The sequence below is a fragment of the Phyllostomus discolor genome, assembly GCF_004126475.2.
Source record: "Phyllostomus discolor isolate MPI-MPIP mPhyDis1 chromosome 15 unlocalized genomic scaffold, mPhyDis1.pri.v3 mPhyDis1_scaffold_1, whole genome shotgun sequence".
Lineage (NCBI taxonomy): Eukaryota > Metazoa > Chordata > Mammalia > Chiroptera > Phyllostomidae > Phyllostomus > Phyllostomus discolor.
The window spans coordinates 225,548-244,936 of NW_023397489.1; the positions used below are offsets into that span (position 1 = coordinate 225,548).

The following is a 19,389-nucleotide window of genomic DNA, read 5'->3' on the forward strand; positions in this document are numbered from 1 at the left end:
TCTTCATTAACATAACTTGGAAGGCTTTGGTGTCAGTACAAAGAGGGTGGACTAACTAATATCTGCATAGTAGTTCATAGCATGGATATAAAAACTTACCCGGTACATTCCTTGGGACTTTCTAAATATTTTTGCCAGTAACGATGTGGCATTAAACATCTGGCTCTGCAAATACGTGTGAGCAACATTGTGCTTTTTGACCATAAGAGAAAGATGGCACTCAGGCACAGCTGGGGGTCGCTCAGTAGGTCGCTGGCTCAAAGATCACACTTGTATCATCTCCAGGAGGCACCCATGGGGTCATGTATACTCTTGGCTGTGGGACATCCTATACACGCAACCCTGCAGGTTTGATAGTAATAGGCCCCAGCAGCGCCTGGTGCCCCAGGGACATTTCTGAATGAAAAGAAAAGGTGGGTAGCAGAGCCTCCTCTTTCCAGTCACCATCTCATCACACCCCCTCGGGGCAGCCCTTGGGGCTGCCAGGAACTTCAAAGCTCATCTGGAAGCCTACTGCCCCAGGCAGGTAGAGGCCCATCACGCCTGGCTCACAGAAGGAGGCAGGGGCTGAAGTCCAGAGAGATGAGGTGGCTTGCCTGAGGTCACACAGAAGACAGGTGGATGGACGGACAGTGGGGAGAACAGTGAGAAGACCCTGAAGCCCCTTCTGGGCCTGAGGTAGAGTGCAGGACTGATGAGCATGCCTGCCCACAGGGTAGGGGGAAGGGTCACCTCTCCTCACCACTGGAGGTTGATGTCTCTTACATCAGCTTCTGCTCTTTGTATCAGTTAGGGCAGTCTTTGATAGTAACAAACCCAAAATTATGTTGGCTTAATACCAAGATTTATTTTTTACTTACTCATCAATCTCTGCATCAGGCCCCTCCCTATGTCACCTGTCCTGTAGTGACTCAGTGGCCCAATCTGCTTTCCTGTTGTGGCTTACCACCTCAGTGATGACCTCTGTGAGAGCCTGGGGGGAGGTGTGCTGAAGAGGATGGAACACAGGCTCTCATATGCCTCTCTAGGTCACTTTCATAGCCTGCCGGCCAGAACTAAGCAAGGGGCCACAGCTCATTGCAAGAAACCAGGCAACGCTGGGGGGAGGGGGGATCAGATCACGTGCGTTATCCTGAGCAGCGGTGAACGTCTCTGCCAAGCCGCAGGCCAGTGGGCCGGTGACGCTGGGCCCCCTTAAGCAGGGCAATGACCACAGGCCTCTGGGGCTATTGTTAATAATAGTAGATTTGGGACCAATGTCAGCTTTTAGGACCTACTCAATTGCTAATTCATCTGCAGAGGACTTTTATTTTTTATAACCACCTTATTGTCAAAACACACGTACAGACCCTCCTCCCACCCACAAAGGTAGAGCTGAGCCTTAGTAAATTATTATTAGGCAAACAGTTCTGAAACTGCCTCCCAAAGCAAGAAAACAGAACTTAACAGAGTTAATTGTTGTAACTTTTGGACTTAGCATCCTATTTTGCCAAACTGGAGTCTAATGCAGCTTTGAAAAACTGAAGCTTTGAATTTCAAAGGTATAATGCTCTGCTTTTATGCAAAGGGCTATCAAGTCTCGACAATGAACTTGCAGTATGCCTGTGGGGAATGAGGAAGTCTCCCACCTCACAGTGAATGTTTGGGAAGGACGTGGGATGCCTCCAGCAGGCCAGCCAGTGGCCTGGGGAGCTGCTGCCAGGCTCTCCCCACGTGCCCTCACTGTGCACTTGCTCCCTGGGTCAGCCTGCTTCTTGCGGTCCTGATGCTTCCAGAGGAGTCTGTCCGGAGAGGCCACCACACCCACTGTGTGGCCCCTCCTCCAGGCCAAAAACTGCAGCCTGGAGGTCAGCCTGCCCCTAGGGACTCCCAGCTCTGGGCAGAAGCCTCATCGCCCCTGCCAAGGTATGTGTCAGCCTCGAAGCAGCACATCATGTTTTGGGGAACTGCAAAGGCTGAATCCTAGAAAGACTACGTGTCCCTGGCCACCGGCCGTCCAACCTTGGCGGAGCTCGACTGGCCTCCAGGGGAGCCGGACACACCTGCTGGGAGACACAGCACAGGCAGGGCCCTCCATCTCGTCAACACATACTTCTAAGCTCAGGTCACTGGGCAAAGCGTGGCTTTCTCCCCTCCCCACGCCCCAGTCCCCTGCACCATGAGGCAGCTGACCTAGTTTTTGATAGAAAAATGAGGATCTTCGTAGTCAGACGAGAGGAGAGGAGGTGAACACCATCCTGCCCTGACCCGGCCCAGACACGATTCTCCTTCTGAGGAAGGGGCCAGGACCTTGGGTTTCTCCCTCTTCTCAGAACGTTTAGAACAAACTCCCAAAATACCAGAGGCTGAGTATAAACCTCCTCCGCTGTCATCAAGAAGAATGATGAATCATGTAAAACAGGCAATTTCTCCCGTCCCAAAATACTGCATGTATACTTACATTTGGTGTCATTTTACATGGCCAAGGTATTTTTGAAAAAATTTCTTTTCTCTCTTTCTCCTCTTTGTCTTTTTCTAAACCAGAAACACCAGCTGTAAAACCCACTGCTTCCTTCCTGCCAAGTCTGCGATGGGAGGAGGTGGTGGCAGCAGACGCCGGGCCCTGTGCTCTGAGTCAGGCCTCCCTCTCGGTGGCTCCCCGCCTGCGAAACAAACTTGAAAGCTGGTGAATGGCACTTAGGACCCTGCAAGCATACAGGAGGCCTGAAATATTTGACAGGCACATACTCAGTTCTCAGAATGAAAGGCCACATGGAAATATCTGGGCCCTAGCAAGGTGAGGCATTTTTTTTTTTTTTTTTTTTTTTGTGCTCTCCTCCTCTCCCTCCCTCCCCTCCTTTTCTCCACTTCCCAGCAAGTATTTATCATTAATTAAGCCATGATCCAGGATCTTAGGGTAGTATACTCAGGTACCCTTTCACCTTCTTGGGAGAAGGGTGGAAGATGGATAGGTGGGCCACAGCCAGTTCAGATCTTTCCGGGAAATGTGCCTTCTACCCAGCCCATCCTGGGCCAACCCCCAGGATATGGGGCAAAGGGATTTGTACACACATGGCAGTACCATTCACACATGGAGACGCCACCCCCTTTAGCAGTCATTGCCTTCTCACAGAGGGGAATTCCAGGTAGTCCTAACAGTTCCTAGTCTGGTTCTGACTGGGGAAGGGGCTGTCAAAAGGGACGTCTTATAGTTCTTGATTTTGGTCTGGATGTTCTCTGCCACTTTGCTGACTCCTAAACGTACCCCTGAAGCAATCGCAGCTCAGTGTGACCCTAGGGCAAGGTATTCTCCATGTGGCTTTTCTGTCCAGCTGGTCCAGCGAGCGAGGAAGCGAAGACGGGAACTGTACCACAACTTCCTGGCCCCAGACACAGAAAGGGACCACAGCCCCGGGTCCCGTGTCTCTCCTTCTGGTCCTTTCTCCTTGCTGTACAAGGCGGTTTGGTGACAGCGACGATGGCAGCTTTCAGGGCGGGGCAGACATGATCAATTTTCTCTTGACAGGGAAGGCTTTTTTGAAAGGCACTCGAAAGGCAGCCGTAGTTACTAATGGAGGAGGGCAAGCATGAGACAGGTAGTTATTACCTAGGCTCGACAAAAGAGGAAAAAAATGCGGGATGGTTTCTGCACCAAGCCACAGGTATGTTTTTGACAAAATGGCCTGAGAGAAGAGATACAAAGAGAGCTTGCTAAAACAAAAAGATAACATAAAGCAAGCCCGAACAGAAGAGCGGAGTGAAGGACTCCCCGGGTGAGAGCAGCAGGGGCCAGCCACACCTGATACCCCTGGCAGCACCCCGAAGATTCCCAGGAAGTCTCACACAGACAAGAAACCTGGCAGCGGCCCTATGGCCAAAAAGAGAAGGCCAGGGGCCAAAATCCTGGCAGAATTTCTACTAATCACATTGTCCACTGGGATACATTTAGAAGAACACGCTTGGATTTCACACCATTGGTGTTGCCAGCTGGAGCCAGAATAGGATAGAGAGCCTCCAGGAAGGAAGGAAATAGTTTGTTTTACTTGGTCCCTCTGTCTGTGATGATCTTCCACCTGGACAGGCAGGAATTGTATTCTAGTTCAGACAGTTCCATTCTTTATTTTTGTCTCTCTCCAAAGCAGCAAAGACTGCAATTCCCAGCATACAACACAGACGGGAAAGGAAGGCCGAAGGCTTGCCTCATCTCCAGATGTTCAATCGCTAGAGGAAATAGCATCAATAGTGCCAGGAGAGGGAAGGGTGCTGGAGTGGCTGCTCAAAGGTCTGCAAACTGCATTTGATCCTCCAGCCTAATCAGAGATCCCAAGAGCTGGGCAGAAGCAGCAGCCATAGGCTGCTCAGAGATACTGCCGATAATGCTCGCCAGGCATGGACATTTGAGCTGAGCCGGCTTAGATCCAAGAGAGGAGCTGCCAGCGCCCACATGGGAAGCTAAGGACACTGCTTCGCCTTGTCTGAATGCCAAGGCTGAGTCTGGATAGAGGGCTCTCCATTCAATGGAAAAATACCAACAAGGGGCCAATGAAAAGATAATAGAGCCTCAAGGAGCAGAAAACTACCCCCCTCAACACCCAGAGGCAAATCTCTAAGAACATTACTGTTCTCCAAGAAACAGATGCTGATCTTTGATAACTGCTATTCTGTGTCCTCCAAAAGATGCAAGAAGATAAGGCCTCCATGGAACTGGACCAAAGAAGGAACTAGGGGGACAAAACAGTCTGAGATAAGAGGAAGAGATGCAAAGAGAGCTGATTAAATAAGAAATAACATAAAGTAACCCCAGAAGAGAAAAGCCAGAGTCAAAGCTGTATTTGAAGAGAAGAAGAGCAGAGCTGACTGAAAAACAACCTGTTTATCAAAGGGAGGAAGAGGCCACAAACTCTTTTGTTCTGGGGTCCCTTTATACTCTGAAAAATTATTGAGAATACTGAAGAGCTTTAGTTTAAGTAGGTTATAGCTATTGATATGGTTGCATTAGAAAGTAAATGTAAAGAAATTTTAAAATTATTAACAATTATTTTAAAGTAACAATAAACATTAACATAAATAACATTTTAATAAAAATAACTATTTTTCCAAATACAAAGTATTTTAGTGAGAAAAGGATCACTAGTTTATTTCAAATCTCTTTGTCTAAGTTGAAGACATAGAAGACAAGTATATTTTCATACCTGCTCTATTTTTTTAAGTAAGATATAATTCACATTTATTAGTTTCAGATTCAACATAATGATTAGATATTTGTGTATATTGCAAAATGATCACCAAAATAAGTCTAGCTAACATCTATCACACAGTTATAATTTTTTTTCTTCATGAGAGCTTTTAAGATCTACTCTCTCAGCAACTTTTGAATATATAATAGAGTATCATTAACTGCAGTGACCATGCTGTGTATTACATCCACAAGGACTTACTTTATTTTATAACCAGAATTCTGTGGCTTTGACCGCTTTCACCCATTTGCCTGCCCCTAACCCCTCCTTTGGCAATCACCGATTCGTTCTCTGTTCTCTGTATCTATGAGCTTGGTTGTGTTTTGTTTTCGATTCCACATACATGTGAGATCACACAGTTTTGTCTTTCTCTATTTGACTTATTGCACTTAGCAAAATGCCCTCGCGGTCCATCCATGTTGTTCCAAATGGCAAGATTTCTTTTTTTTTTTAAAAATGGCTGAATAGTATTTCCTTGGATATATACACCACATTTTCCCCCCTGTATTCATCAATGGTTACCTAAGCAATCACTTAGGTTACTTCCATGTCTTGACTATTTATTGTAAATAATCCTGTGATGAATACTGGGGTGCATATAGTGTTTCCTTCGGATAAATGCCCAAAGTAGAAATGCTGCATCATATGGCAGTTCCCTTGTTCATTTTCTGAGGACCCTCCATACCACAGTGGCTGCACCAATTTACAATCCCACCCACAGTACACGGGTTCACTTTTCTCCACATCCTCACCAACACTTGTTTGTTGTCCTTTTGATAATTGCTGTTCTAACAGGTGTGAGGTGATGTCTCATTGTGGTTTTGATTATGTATTTTCTTTTTTAAAATATACATTATTGATTATGCTATTACAGTTGTCCCATTTCCCCCTTCACTCGCCTCCCCCTGCACACTCCCTCCCACCCACATTTCCCCCCTTTAGTTCATGTCCATGTGTCATGAGTTCTTTAGCTTCTACATTTCCCACACTATTCTTGCCCTCCCTCTGTCTATTTTCTACCTACCTTCTTGCTACTTATTCCCATCCCTTTCCCCCTTTCTCCCCCTCCCGCTCCCCTGTTGCTAACCCTCCATGTGATCTCCATTTCTGTGGTTCTGTTCCTTTTCTAGTTGTTTGCTTAGTTTCTTTTGGTTTTGTTTTAGGTGTGGTTGTTAATACTTGTGAATTTGCTGTCATTTTACTGTACATGTTTTTATCTTCTTTTTCTTAGATAAGTTCCTTTAACATTTCATATAATAAGGGCTTGGTGATGATGAACTCTTTAACTTGACCTTATCTGAGAAGCACTTTATCTATCCTTCCATTCTAAATGAAAGCTTTGCTGGATAGAGTAATCTGGGATGTAGGTCCTTGCCTTTCACAACTTGAAATACTTCTTTCCAGCCCCTTCTTGCTTGCAAGGTCTCTTTTGAGAAATCAGCTGACAGTCTGATGATGGGAACTCCTTTATAGGTAACTGTCCCCATCTCTTGTTGCTTCTAGAATTCTCTCCTTCATTTTAATCTTGGGTAATGTAATTATGATTTGCCTTGGTGTGTTCCTCCTTGGGTCCAACTTCTCTGGGACTCTCTGAGCTTCTTGGACTTCCTGGAAGTCTATTTCTTTTGCCAGATTGGGGAAGTTCTTCTTTATTATTTGTTCAAATAACTTTCCACTTGTTGCCCTTCCCTTCCCCTTCTGGTACCCCTATACTTCAGATGTTGGAATGTTTAAAGATGCCCTGGAGGTTCCTAAGCCTCTCCTCATTTTTTAAAAAATTCTTGTTTCTTCATTCTTTTCTGTTTGATTGTTTCTTTCTTCCTTCCAGTCCACTCTATTGATGTGAGCCCCAGTTTCCTTCCCATCACTATTGGTTCCCTGTGCATTTTTCTTCATTTTACTTAGTGTAGCCTTCATTTCTTCATCCAGTTTGCGACCAAAATCAACCAATTCTGTGAGCATCCTGATCACCAGTGCTTTGAACTATGCATCTGATAGGTTGACTATCTCTTGGTTGCTTAAAAATATTGGCTCTGGGGCTTTTATTTGTGCTTCTGTTTGACCCTTTTTTTTTTTTTTTGGTCTGGTTGCACCTGTTACCTATGAGGGGCGGAGCCTTAGGTGTTCACCAGGGTGGGTCAACCCAATCGCTGGGTTGTGACACTTATGTGGGGGCAGCATTCCGAGGGGGAACGATGATGTTTGCTCCACTCTCAGTCAGATTTCAGTCCCCTCTGCCACTTCCCACAACCAAATTGGGCCCTTCTGGTGCTGGTTCCTGGGTGGGTGGGCGGGCTTGTGTGCGTTCTAGAACCCTGTGGGTCTCTCCAACGAACTCTCCTGTGAGGCTGGGAGTCTTCCCGGCACCTCAACCCCCACAGGTGTTTTCAATCAGTGCTTTTAGGCTTTATTCCCGGCGCTGGGGCCCTGGGTTGAGCGGTCTGTCTCGCTGCCCCTTTTCACCTGGTTTGCCTGCGTGCGAATGTGTGACTGAGGACAGCCAGTTGCTTTGCATGCCTCACTCGGTCTGCTCGTTGCCTCCCTGTGCCCGCGCCCAGGGTCTGCCACTGGAACTGCTAGCGCCACCTGCATCCTGCGCACCCAGGTCTGCCAGCCACCGCTTTTTCCTGCTGAGACCCCCTCCGTCAGCCGCCCTCCACCCCTCTTACCCATCTGGATGAATGGTTGTTGGGACTTCCGTACAGTTCAATTATCTGTCTGTTCTGGTGTTTTTGTTTCTAAATTTTTGTTGTCCTTAATTTTGGTTGTGCGAAGAGGCACAGTGTGTCCACCTATGCCTCCATCTTGGCCAGGAGTCTGATATGTATTTTCTACATGATCAGTGATGTTGAGCACCTTTTCATGTACCTGTTGGCCATCTATGCCTTTTTCTAAAAATATTTCATTTATTTATTTTTAGAGAGGGGGGAGAGAGAGAAAAAGAGAGGGAGAGTATCATCAATGTGTGGTTGCCCCTCAAGTGTCCCCGCGGGGGACCTGGCTTGCCACCCAGTCATGTGCCCTGACTAGGAATCCGACTTGCGACTTTGCTTCACAGTCGGCACTCAATCTACTGAGCCACACCGGCCAGGGCTCTATATGTCTTCTTAAAAAAAAAAAAAAGTCTATCCCTGACCAGTGTGGCTCAGATGGTCAGGCATTGTTCTGCAAACTGAGAGGTGATCAGTTTGATTCCTGGTCAGGGCACATGCCTGGGTTGCAGATTCAGTCCCCAGTCATGGTGTGTGAGAGGCAACGATAGAATATATCATCTGCAAATATTTCCTCCCATCCAGTGGGTTGGCTTTTCATTTTGTTGCTGGTTTCTTTTGCTGTGCAGAAGCTTTTAGTTTGATACAGTACCACTTGTTTATTTTTGTTTTTGTTGCCTTTGCTTTTGATGTCAAAAGCAAAAAAATCATCACTGAGATCAATGTCAAGGAGTTAATGCTAGTTTTCTTCTAGGAGTTTTATGGTTTCAGCTCTTACCTTCACGAACTTAATCTTTTTGAGTTCCATTTTGTATATGGTGTAAAATAGTGGTCTAATTTTAGTAATCTGTGTGGGCATCCTTTTGTTCTTTTGCATCTGTCCAGTTTTTCCAGCACCGTTTATACAAAAGACTGTCCTTTCCCCATTGTATGTTCTTTGTTGTAAATTAATCTACCATATAAAATGTGGGTTTATTTCTAGGTTCTCCATTCTGTCCCGTTGATGTTATGTGTGTTTTATACCAATACCACACTGTTCTGATTACAGTAGCAGGTTGAAATATAGGTTGAAATTAAAAAATGTGATGCCTCTGGTTTTGTTCCTCCTCAATGATGTTCTGGCTATCCAGGGTTTTGTGGTTCTAAATAAATTTTAGGACTGTTTTGTTTCATTTCTGTGAAAAAGACCATTGGGATTTTGATGAAGATTGAACTAAATCTGTAGGGTGCTTTGGGTAGTATGGACCATTAAACAGTGTTCCTCCAACCCAATAGCACAAAATATTTTTCCCTTTATTTGTGTCTTTAGTTTCTTTTATCAATGCCTTTTGTTTTTACTGTTACAGGTCTTTCGCCTTTGGTTAAATTTATTCCTAGGTACTTTATTCTTTTTGGTATAATTGTAAGTGGGATTTTCTTAATTTCTCCTTCTGTTCTTCATTAATGTATAGAAACATAAAGATTTTTGTATATGTTTATTTTTGTATCCTGCAACATAATGACATTTTTATTAGTTCCAAAATTTTTTGGAGTCTTCAGAAATCTCCTCTCTAAACACACACACACACACACACACACACCCTACTATCTGTAAATAGTGAGATTTTTATTTTTCCTTTCCAATTTCTACATCTTTTATTTCTTTTTCTTGCCTAATTGCTCTGGTTAGAGTTTCCAAAATTATGTTGATTAATAGTGGTGAGACTGTGCATCTTTGTTTTGTTCCCAATCTTAAAGGCAAAGGGAAAAGCTTTCATCTTCTCACTGTTTAGTGGGTTTGTCATATATGATTTTTATTGTGTTATGTTTCCTCTATTCCCACTGTTTTTTTTAAAGTCATAGATGTTGAATTTTGTCAAATGCTTTCTATGCATCTACTGAGATGATCATAGGATTATTACCCTTCACTTTGTTAATGTGGTGAAGCACACTGATTTGCTTGTGTTGAGGAGTGCTTTGAATCCCTGGAATAAATCCCCCTTGATCATGATGTATCATCCTTTTAATATATTGCTGAATTTGGCTTGCTAATATTTTTAATTGAGGATTTCTGCATCTATGTTTATCAGGAATATTGGCCTGTATATAGTTTTCTTATGCAAGCTTGTCTGTTTTGCTATCAGTTTAATTTTGGACATAGTAAGTTGGACGCGCTCCCTCCTTTTCCATTTTTTGGAAGCGTTTGAGAAGGGTTAGTAATGTTTAATAGAATTTACCAGTGAAGCCATATGGTCCTGGACTTTATTTGTTAGGAGGCTTTTCTGATTACTGATTCAAGCTTTTATGTCTGTTTCCTTTCTTCTTGATTCATTCTTGATAGGTTGCATGTTTCTAGGAATTTATCCAGTTCTTGTAGGTTATCCAATTTGTTGGCATATGGTTGCTCATGGTAGTCTCTTATGATCCTTTGTATTTCTATGGTATTCATTGTAACATCTCCTCTTTCATGTCTGATTTTGAGTCCTCTCTTTTCTTCTTGGTGAGTATAGCTAAAGGTTTTGTGTACTTATCTTTTAAAATTTTACTGATTTTTTTAGAGAGGGAAAGGGAGAGAAAAAGAGGGAGAGAAACACAATGTGTGGTTGCCTCTCACATGCTCCGCACTGGGCACCAGGCCTGCAACCCAGGCATGTGCCCTGACTGGGAATGAATGAACTGGCGACCCTTTGGTTCGCAGGCCGGCACTCAACCACTGAGCCACACCAGCCAGAGCTGTTTATCCTTTTATTAAAAACAGCTATTAGGTTTATTGTTCTTTTGAAATTGTTGTTTCAGTCTGTATCTCATTTATTTCTGCTCTTTATTTTCTTCCTTATACTAATTTGGGCTTAGTTTATTTTAGTTCCTTGAGGTGTGAAGTTAGGTCATTCACTAAAGATCTTTCTTGTTTTTTAATGTTGGCATTCATCTCGAACATCCCTCCTAGAACTGCTTTTGCTGCATTCCATAAGTTTGAGTCTATTTCCATTTTCATTTGTTTCAAGGTATTTATTTCTCTTTGATTTTTTTGACTCTTTGGTTGTTCAGTAGCATGTTGTTAATCTTTACATATTTGTGAATTTTCGTTTCCTTGTGATTGAGTTCTAGTTTCATGTCATTGTGGTTGCAAAAGATGCTTCATATGATTTCAGTCTTCTTCAATTTATTAAGACTTGTTTTTGGGGTCCTGGCTGGCAGAGCTCAGTGGATTAAGCACAGGCTGCAAACCAAAGGGTCACCGGTTTGATTCCCAGTCAGGGCACATGCCTGGGTTGGCAAGGTCCCTAGTGGGGGCCATGTGAGAGGCAACCAAACATGATGTTTCTCTTCCTCTTTCTCCTTCCCTTCCCTCTTTCTAAAAATAAATAAAAAAATAAATAAAAAGACCTTTTGGCCGAACATATGATCTATCCTGAAGAATGTCCTATGTGTGCTTGAGAAAAATGTGTACTCTAATTGCTTTCGAATGAACTGTTCACTATATCTGTTAAGCCCATCTGATCTAATATATCATTTAAAAACACTTTCCTTACTGATTTTCTTGCCAAATGATCTACCCACTGATGAAAGTGGGGTATTCAAGTCCCCTACTGTTTCTATGCTGATGTTGTTTCTCCTTTAGGTTTGTTAATATTTGCTTTATATATATTCAGGTGCCTGTGTGTTAGGTGTGTGGTTCTTTACAAACGTTATATTCCCCTTTATCACTATGTAATGCCCTTCTTGTCTCTTCTGCTCCTGAGGATTCCAGCAGCCTAGTACACTTCTGTAATGCTCACTTAACATACCTGGGAGGATTAGCAAGGAATTAAAACCTAATTTAGAAATGCAAAGAGGTGAAAGAAAGAAATCTCAACATACAAGTTATAGGCCTAAATATGTAGAAAATATCTACAATGGCATCAGCCTCCTGTGCTTCCAAAGAGGTTGTCCTTTCCAGAAGAGGAGGACCTGAGCAAGGAATTAGTATTCTGGAAGCACCTCCTGTGTGCGACACCCTAACTACAGCACATCATTTAATCTCTGTGTCGTGCTAAGGGCAGGTATCATTCCACTTGTTACACCAGAGGAAACTGAGGCTCAAAAGGGTGGTCACTTGCCCATGGGCTAATGGCCAGCAATGACTGAGAATGTCCAGGGACTTGCATCGAATTAACGTAGTTTCTCTGCACCTGCTTCCTCACTGCAACATGGACATACACCCTCTACTCTGCAGAGGGTTAAAGGAGATAACACACGTGTGTGCCCAGCTCCTGGCAGAGCATAAAGGCCACAAAACCCGGGGAGCAATTCCTGAGGCAACCAGAGGGGACTGAGAGAACAGGGCAGATAGGGCAAAGCTCTCGACTGGTGTCCATTTTCAAGCCTGAGAACAGGAAAGGAGGCAAGTATCAGAGCAAGGCCTGCTAAGGGGCTATGTTATCAGTCACTGAGGGGAGGCCTGGTCCAGTCCTTGCCTCGTGGTTGCACGGTCACCTTGGTTACTTACACTCCCGAGCTTCAGTTTCTCAACTGTAAACAGGGACAGCAGGAGGGGTCTATCTTGCAGGGCATGAGGATCAAGTAAGATTTTAGGGCTCCTTTCCCACTGCAGCTCTGGAGGTGCCTTCCAGATTCTCCTCTATTTTTTTTTAAAACCTGAACAGTTTAGCCAGGATTTTCACAAGTAAATTCACACATATTGCTTTGGTAGATATTCACTAATTTTTTTTAATTCACCAATCCTACTCCAGAGCAACTTCATTATTCCTTTACCATCAAACTTCTTGAAAAAATGTTTTACATTGGATGTTGCCTCTTCATGCCACTATAATCTGGTTAGTGACTAACAGCTTTCATTACGTTCTCCAGTAATCTCTTAGCTACCTCCCACTCACATTGCTGCTCTCTTACTGCTTTTCACCTTTGCCAGGAAGTCATTCCTTTCTGGAGGAGTTGAAACTAAGACTGAGGGGCCCCTCTACACATCTCTTTTAAAGGGCTCTACTTAGTTCTCTAAAGAAGGAGCCAAAACTTTCCTCTGTGACCCTTAAAAGGACTCCACATTTTATCTCCTGAGGATGGTCCCTGGAACTTTTGAGCATCCAAAGAGCTGCTGGAAAGGAAAGCGGGCCAAAGGTCAGTGAAATAGAACCACTCTAACGAGACCAAGGGTCTTGCAGTTTTAACAATTGTTTCCAGTAAAAACTGTCTTCCAAACTCCACACACACGTGCACATGCACACACGGTTCGGCAGGAATTGGTGGAAAACAACTCGGAGGAAGCACAGCTGTTCCCTCTGAGGAGCACGCACGGGGGAAGCCAGGCCTAGGAAGAGGGGGTGTTCCCCGGGTGGTGACATACAGCATTCCTTTCACTTGAGGCATCTGAGCCCGAGGAGCTGCAGTGTCCCCTTGGGAATATGACATAACCCGAGAGGGGAAGAGCCTCACAAAAACAGACCTGTGTCTGCACACCCTTCTTCAAAAGAAACCCCTTCCCATCCTGTGTGCGGGAACTCCCGCGTCTGCAGAGGCTCAGGTGCCCTCCCGTCTCCCGCCAGAAAAACAGCCGAAAGCCAGCAGTCTCGTAGGATGTGTTTGTATTTACACAGTACGTTGGAAAGCAATGGCTACATTGGTCATACATATTAGAAACCATAAAAAAAGTTAAGAACTTAAAATGTACATCATACACTTGTATATATATTTTTTACACAGAGGTAAAAAGGGTTATTATAAAAAAAATCAATACAACAGGGTTTTTAGTATACAGGTAAAGAATGAATTATGCTTCAGGCACTTAAATTTGTTAATGTGAGCAAATAGCTTGGGGGTCGGGGGGGGCCCTTCCAAACAAGACAATCTTTTGGTTAACGTGTTGTTACCACAGATACAAAAATAAAATCTGAATAATTTTTCTCAAATGATTGACGTCAGTATGGCAAAGCCGACTGGGAAAATGCTACACACTGTTCAGCTGCAGTGTGGCGACTCGAGAGAGACGTATTTACATCCGTGTCCCCAGGGCTGTCCTTTGTGCCCTTAACCGCTGCCTTCACAAACCAGAAAGCATGCGTGGAGTAAGATCCACTGGCATGACTCTCCAAACGGGTGGAACAGGACAAGGGGTGAAGGAAGATAGAAACAGGAACTAAACAGAGACGACCAACGAGAAGCGTCTGGGCTGCGTGTATTCTCACTGAAATAAATAGGGGCACTTGAACTGAGGTCTGACAAAAAATACATTAGTGTTGTGCTTTGTAGAGAAGAGACCTTGAGAAAGACCGTGAGAAAAAACCTCAGGGGGGCTGGGGCGGGGTAGGGGGTGGTCTCTCAGTAACAGTTGGAGGCTGGTGGAGGCTTTCTAGATGTTCTCCAGGCGGGGGAGTGGTTCTTCCTTCACCAGATTGACAGCCCTCTGCTCCTTTTCCAGACTGAGAGGCCCACACCAGTCACTCCAACAAATGAAAACAACTACCGACGAACTTGGAAGCACGGTGAATATTTACACTGATGATCTGACTGACTAAAGAAACACAACAGGCTCTCAGATGAGCTGAAAACATCCCATGAAGGTAAGCGTGGCCAACACTTTCCCAGTACGACTGGTAGACTGGAAAAAAGGGCCCTTTCCTTGAAGGCTGATGTTCTGTGTGCGACAGGGAAGGGGTGGGGGCAGCAGGGGAGAGGGACCGGGCCGTGCCCTCAGCCGGCCGTCACCACAGGAAGACCGTGGCGGAAGAACAGCCAGTGTGGACAAGCCTGCCCTATGCTCTCCATGACGTTTTGATTGTACTATGCTAGGTACAGGTAAACCACTCTTCACTTCTCTTCCTTCTGCCTTAAGATTTGGCTTTTCTTTGCAATAGATTAGAAAAAATACTCTTTTTCCAGCTAATTCGAAGCCTCGTATGTGGCAAGGCGACAGGCAGACCCAGCCTGCTGACTCAACCATTTGTGCGCACCAAGTGGCAAGTCTGGGTTCGGAGCTGCAGGAGAAAGACACTTAGGCATCGGAAGGTTTTTTACATATGGCCTTGTTTTTTCCCAAGTATAAATGAAGAATTTGGTGACTTGAAATTGAGTCCAAAAGGAAAGCAGAAACACAAACCCACGAATGAAATACAATCCGCCACTCCTCAAATTTATGACATTTAAAATGCTCCCCTCCCCAAACAGAAAATACCCGCTGGGGCCGGGGTAAGGGGTAGCTCCCATGGTTTCACCGCGACCCGTAGTGTTTCTCAGCACTGGTTTGTGTTTGAAAGAGTATTTGGTTTCCAAAACAATGAGCAAAATTTCTTAATTAGCATTTTTCTTCCAATATTGCTAAATTTTTAGAAGTGGTGGCAACACAATTTTAAAAAGTCTACCTTAGGGATAACTGGGGAGGCTCAGAGAAATCTGAAATCCCCTTTCTAGCCCTGGCCCGAGGATGTGATGCATTTTAAGGAATTTTCCTGATTCTCACAAGTTAATCCGAAGTTAAGGCTCAACTCTCAGTCATTTTATGGGTGAATGTTTTGCATCGTGAAGAACTGACAGATTTGGGGTCGGGGGCAGAAAATGATGGGCTCAAGATAGAAACTGCAGTTTACATGGGGAATTTGGCTTTAGAAAAGTTAAAGCAATCCGGTTTTGTGGTAGAAGTTTGTTAACTAGCTCACCTTCTAGACAGGAGAACTAACGGCAGGTTGCAATGCTCGTGGTTGGGTTTCACCACTCTGACGTCACACTCCCTCAGGAACCCGGCGATGCTACAGCAACAGGCGCTCGGCCAAGAGAAAGATAGTCTCTGATGCTCTTGGAAAACCCAACTACAGAACCCACCACAAAAAATCAGCAGTTCCAACTGCAGTCACCTTTGAGCTGGAAGAGGTGGGGAGGAAAGGCAGGAAATCAACACAGATGTAAGACAGCTTGATTACAGATTGTTAATACACGGGAGTCTACTGGAGGTTCCTTTCTTTAGAACACTGTGTGCGGGGATGGATGAGTTGGTGGCCAGGGGGGTGCAGAGTCCACCAGGCGGGTTCCCTGGGCTGGAATGGCACCTCCAGGTCCCAGGGAGCAAGGAGAGGATGAGGGCGTGTAGGAGACAAGTTCCCTTGTAGCTGTGGGTGGAGGGGAGAAGGGACACGCAGTCACACGGCCGCTTTGTGCTTCCCTCCGCAGCACCTGCACATCACTCCACAGTGGTAGCAGGCCCGAAGGGGCAGGTAACAGCACATACAGGGGGCCAAGAAAGACAAGGCAATAAGAGCCATCCACCGGAGGCAAAACTTCTCGTCGCTAGTGTCGCACGAGCACGGGTCTGTATAGTCGCCCTCGGGGTCCGACATACAGTGATAGAGCATGCTGTCCGCACACCACATACAGCTCACCCGGCGGACGCAAGTTCTCACGGAGTCGGGCGCGTCCTGGCAGTGGCCCCTCCGGTTCTCCTCGTGGTGGAACATGTCCCTACAGGACTCGCACCGGGAGCGCTCGCCGTCCTCCTTCCGCCGCCGGGACTTGTTCCGTGATGGCTGGGTCTTGATCACGCTGCCCCCACGCCCTTTGGGGTCCTCGCCGAGGCCAAAGTCTGAGGAGCCCACATAGGGGTAGTTGTAGTCGTGCTCGGGGACATCGCCCTTGGCGAAGCGCACGTAGGAGTCCGCGTCGTCCAAGGGGTCCAGGTGCTTGCCCCTCACGGGCGCGTGCCGGTAGTCCTCGTAGCCCGTTACCCAGAACTTCTCCCGGGGGTTGATGCGCACGACCTCCTCGTCGTCGTCCGGGAAGCTCACCTGGCGGTAGGGCCTGGGCATCGGCTGTTGGAGGGGATAGTGGTCCGTGGGGTACGGGTCGTGGAGGTGGCCCAGGGTGTAAATCCTCCGGTGCTCACAGGATGTGGGGGAGGAGATTGTCCGAGTAGGTGGTTCCCTCTTCTGAGAGGAATTAGAAGAACTGTCTGTAGCTGTCGTGAAAACGTCATCATCCCCAAGCTCAGCTTCGTTATGGATGGTGGAAGATGATGTGGTTGAGCCTTCTATGAGGTCTTCAGTTGCTTTCCGCACTCCCCTGTCAAAGGCTCGAGCGTCAGCAGGACTTTGAAAAGTAAGCCCGAACTTCCTATTGTCGACCTTCCAGTGATGGAAGGTTGGGTTGGCTTTGGTGTAGACCAAGTCCTTTCTCACATAGCATTCCAGCACCACCAGTTTGTCTTTCTGCCGCTCGCCATGGATGAGAAAGCCGCTGCGTCCGTTGCCTTCGGGGTGCATGACCTTGCAGACCCCCACTCGACTGATCCCGCCTCCTTCCTGTGGGAACCATCCCCCGCTGGAGTCATCTCTGGTCATAACCACAGCCTTGACACGCACGATATAGCTGTCATCGTCCGGGTGTGTTTCTTCGGTCATTTTCCTGTTCACCTAGATGCCTGTCCCGCGGCGGGCAGCTTTGCTCCCTTCATCTTCCTGTCCGCTCACCCCCCCTTCTTCACATCTCCGGAGATCGCCTGATTTGGTTGGGGAAGGGGGCGCCGCACAAGGCAGAAGGGGAAGCAGGACAACCGAGGCGCGGAGTGGTTTGGGGGAAGGGGTGCAAAGGCAAGCTTCAGGGGTTAAGAAGCGCCGCAGCGCCGAGGGGCGAGGCGGGCGGGGGCTCCGGGGGCTCGGGAGCAGGCGGAGGGGGAGAGGTTTGGACAGGGGACGGCAGTGAGGGAGACGAGGAGAAAAACAAGCGCGCCGTGGAGCCGCAGGGACTGCTAAGAGAAGGGGGCCGGTCGCGGGTTGGGGCTTGGTCCGGGGTCGCCCCCGGGGGCCAGGCCAATCACGGTTTCGGGGAGCGGTCGGAGGCCGGGGGAGGTGCGCCTAGGAGGCGGTGCAGGGCGCCCCGTCCGAGCCCCATCTCTTGACTCTACCGATTTACTCCATATTGGATTCTCACCGCTCAAATGTTTCTAAACGCAATTTTTTTATGTCTGTCTGTGAGAAGTCCTCCATAAGGACATGGGTTGTGTGATCTGTTAATGTATTCCTTCACCTAGATTGGAATATAATAAGTGCTTAATTAATGTTCATTTGATAAAGTGTAATCCAGTGTCCCTGGTGAATCTAGGCTCTTGAAGGTCCTTTCCAGTGTCCAGGTTGTGTCTAGCAGATAGCTTTATATTTTGAGGAAATATGCTATACTTTTTTCTAAATGTCCCCTGAAATGAAAGAACACTGTATGGAGAAAAAGAGTAAAAAAGGATGAAGGGAGAGCACTGAGGGAGGCATGATGAGAGGGAAAGATTTATGGGCTTGTGGGGGATGAGAGTCCCCTCTGGCACCCAGAGAGCTGTGGACCTCACCTCATCCAGTTGGCCCAGGACCTGTCCTTTCCATCCACATACTCATAGCAGTTTCTCCCTTTGGTGATCTGTGTTTCAGAAAAGAAATTCAAGACCTTTTACATGTTTTTTTTTTTTTTTGTGGGGAGGTAATAGTCAGAATTATTTTATTCCACTGTCATCAAAACTCTTCCATTGTGCATGGGGATTCAACTGCCAGTTGTGACCACATGATATTTTTCTTACTCATCATCTACACATCCGAGTCTACCTGTCCAGTCAGAGCAGGAGCCCCACAAGGGAGGAGCCAGTCCTTTGTGTCTGTACCACTTTGCTCCTGCTTACTGTCTGATCCTTAAACAGGAGCTCTGTGTTCATATAAAGTCCAGTCAGTACACAGAGCTAACCACATTGTCCCCTCCATGTGTAGCACTTAAGGGGAGAGGTCCCTGCAGGCCTCAGAAGGCATGTGGGAAGCCAGAGGGCAGTGGAAGAGGTAAACAGTTCTCACCAGCCAGGAGTATCTGCTCTTGGCTGCCTCTCCATCTTCTGTGATGTGTCCTTCATAAGGGCCAAAGTGCAGACCCACTGGCAAGTCAGCTGTCTCATTCCACACTCCAAGCCCAGCCTCAGGGATGCCCGATGGCCCGATTCTCAACCCAGGGGGCAGGGTGAGGGCTGAGCAGTGGGAATGCCCCTTGTCCACTGCACTGTCCTTTACAAATGTAGGGGGCCCATGCACCGCACAGCTGTCGATGAAGAAGTTCTGACGCTTCTCACAATCTGGAGGCAAGAGCAACAGGGGTTAGGGACGATATAATGCATGTTCCTGGATGCAAAGAGCTTCAGAGGGATTCTAGCACTGACATCATTGAGACTGAATCCTGTACTCCAGGTCGGTAGAGGAAGGGAATGATTTGGGGACCAAAGGACTAGATGAAATTATTGTATCATCACATGCTTCTCAGTGAGGGTCACTTACAAAGTTAGTCATCATTTTGGGCCTCGGTGACTTTTTGGTACACACGGCCCTTTCTTTCTCGTAGGCTGTACATCTTCATGTCAGTCTCCTTTCTCCTGAGTTCTGAGTTGGAGAAGGCCAGGTGAGCGAGGCTGGTAGGGTCTGCAGTGTTAGTTCCCATTTTGTCAGATAACACACAATCTCCTCCCATAAAATTATTACCTGTCC

The 19,389-nt window shown here is 46.4% G+C and overlaps 1 protein-coding gene and 1 pseudogene across 1 annotated transcript; both read right to left on the reverse strand.

Moving 5' to 3' along the window:
- The window catches only part of LOC114489310, a 71,683-nt pseudogene that overhangs the window by 47,520 nt on the left and 4,774 nt on the right, over positions 1 to 19,389 (reverse strand).
- Positions 13,472 to 17,812, reverse strand: LOC114489318 (sprouty-related, EVH1 domain-containing protein 2-like). The gene has a single exon (XM_036017268.1). The coding sequence runs from the start codon at positions 17,284 to 17,286 to the stop codon at positions 16,033 to 16,035; it is 1,254 nt and encodes a 417-aa protein (XP_035873161.1). The 5' UTR covers positions 17,287 to 17,812; the 3' UTR covers positions 13,472 to 16,032.

What these genes read in the sequence shown, in the direction of transcription:
- LOC114489318 (XM_036017268.1), bottom strand. Translation starts at nt 17,286, where the DNA reads ATGACCGAAGAAACACACCCGGACGATGACAGCTATATCGTGCGTGTC.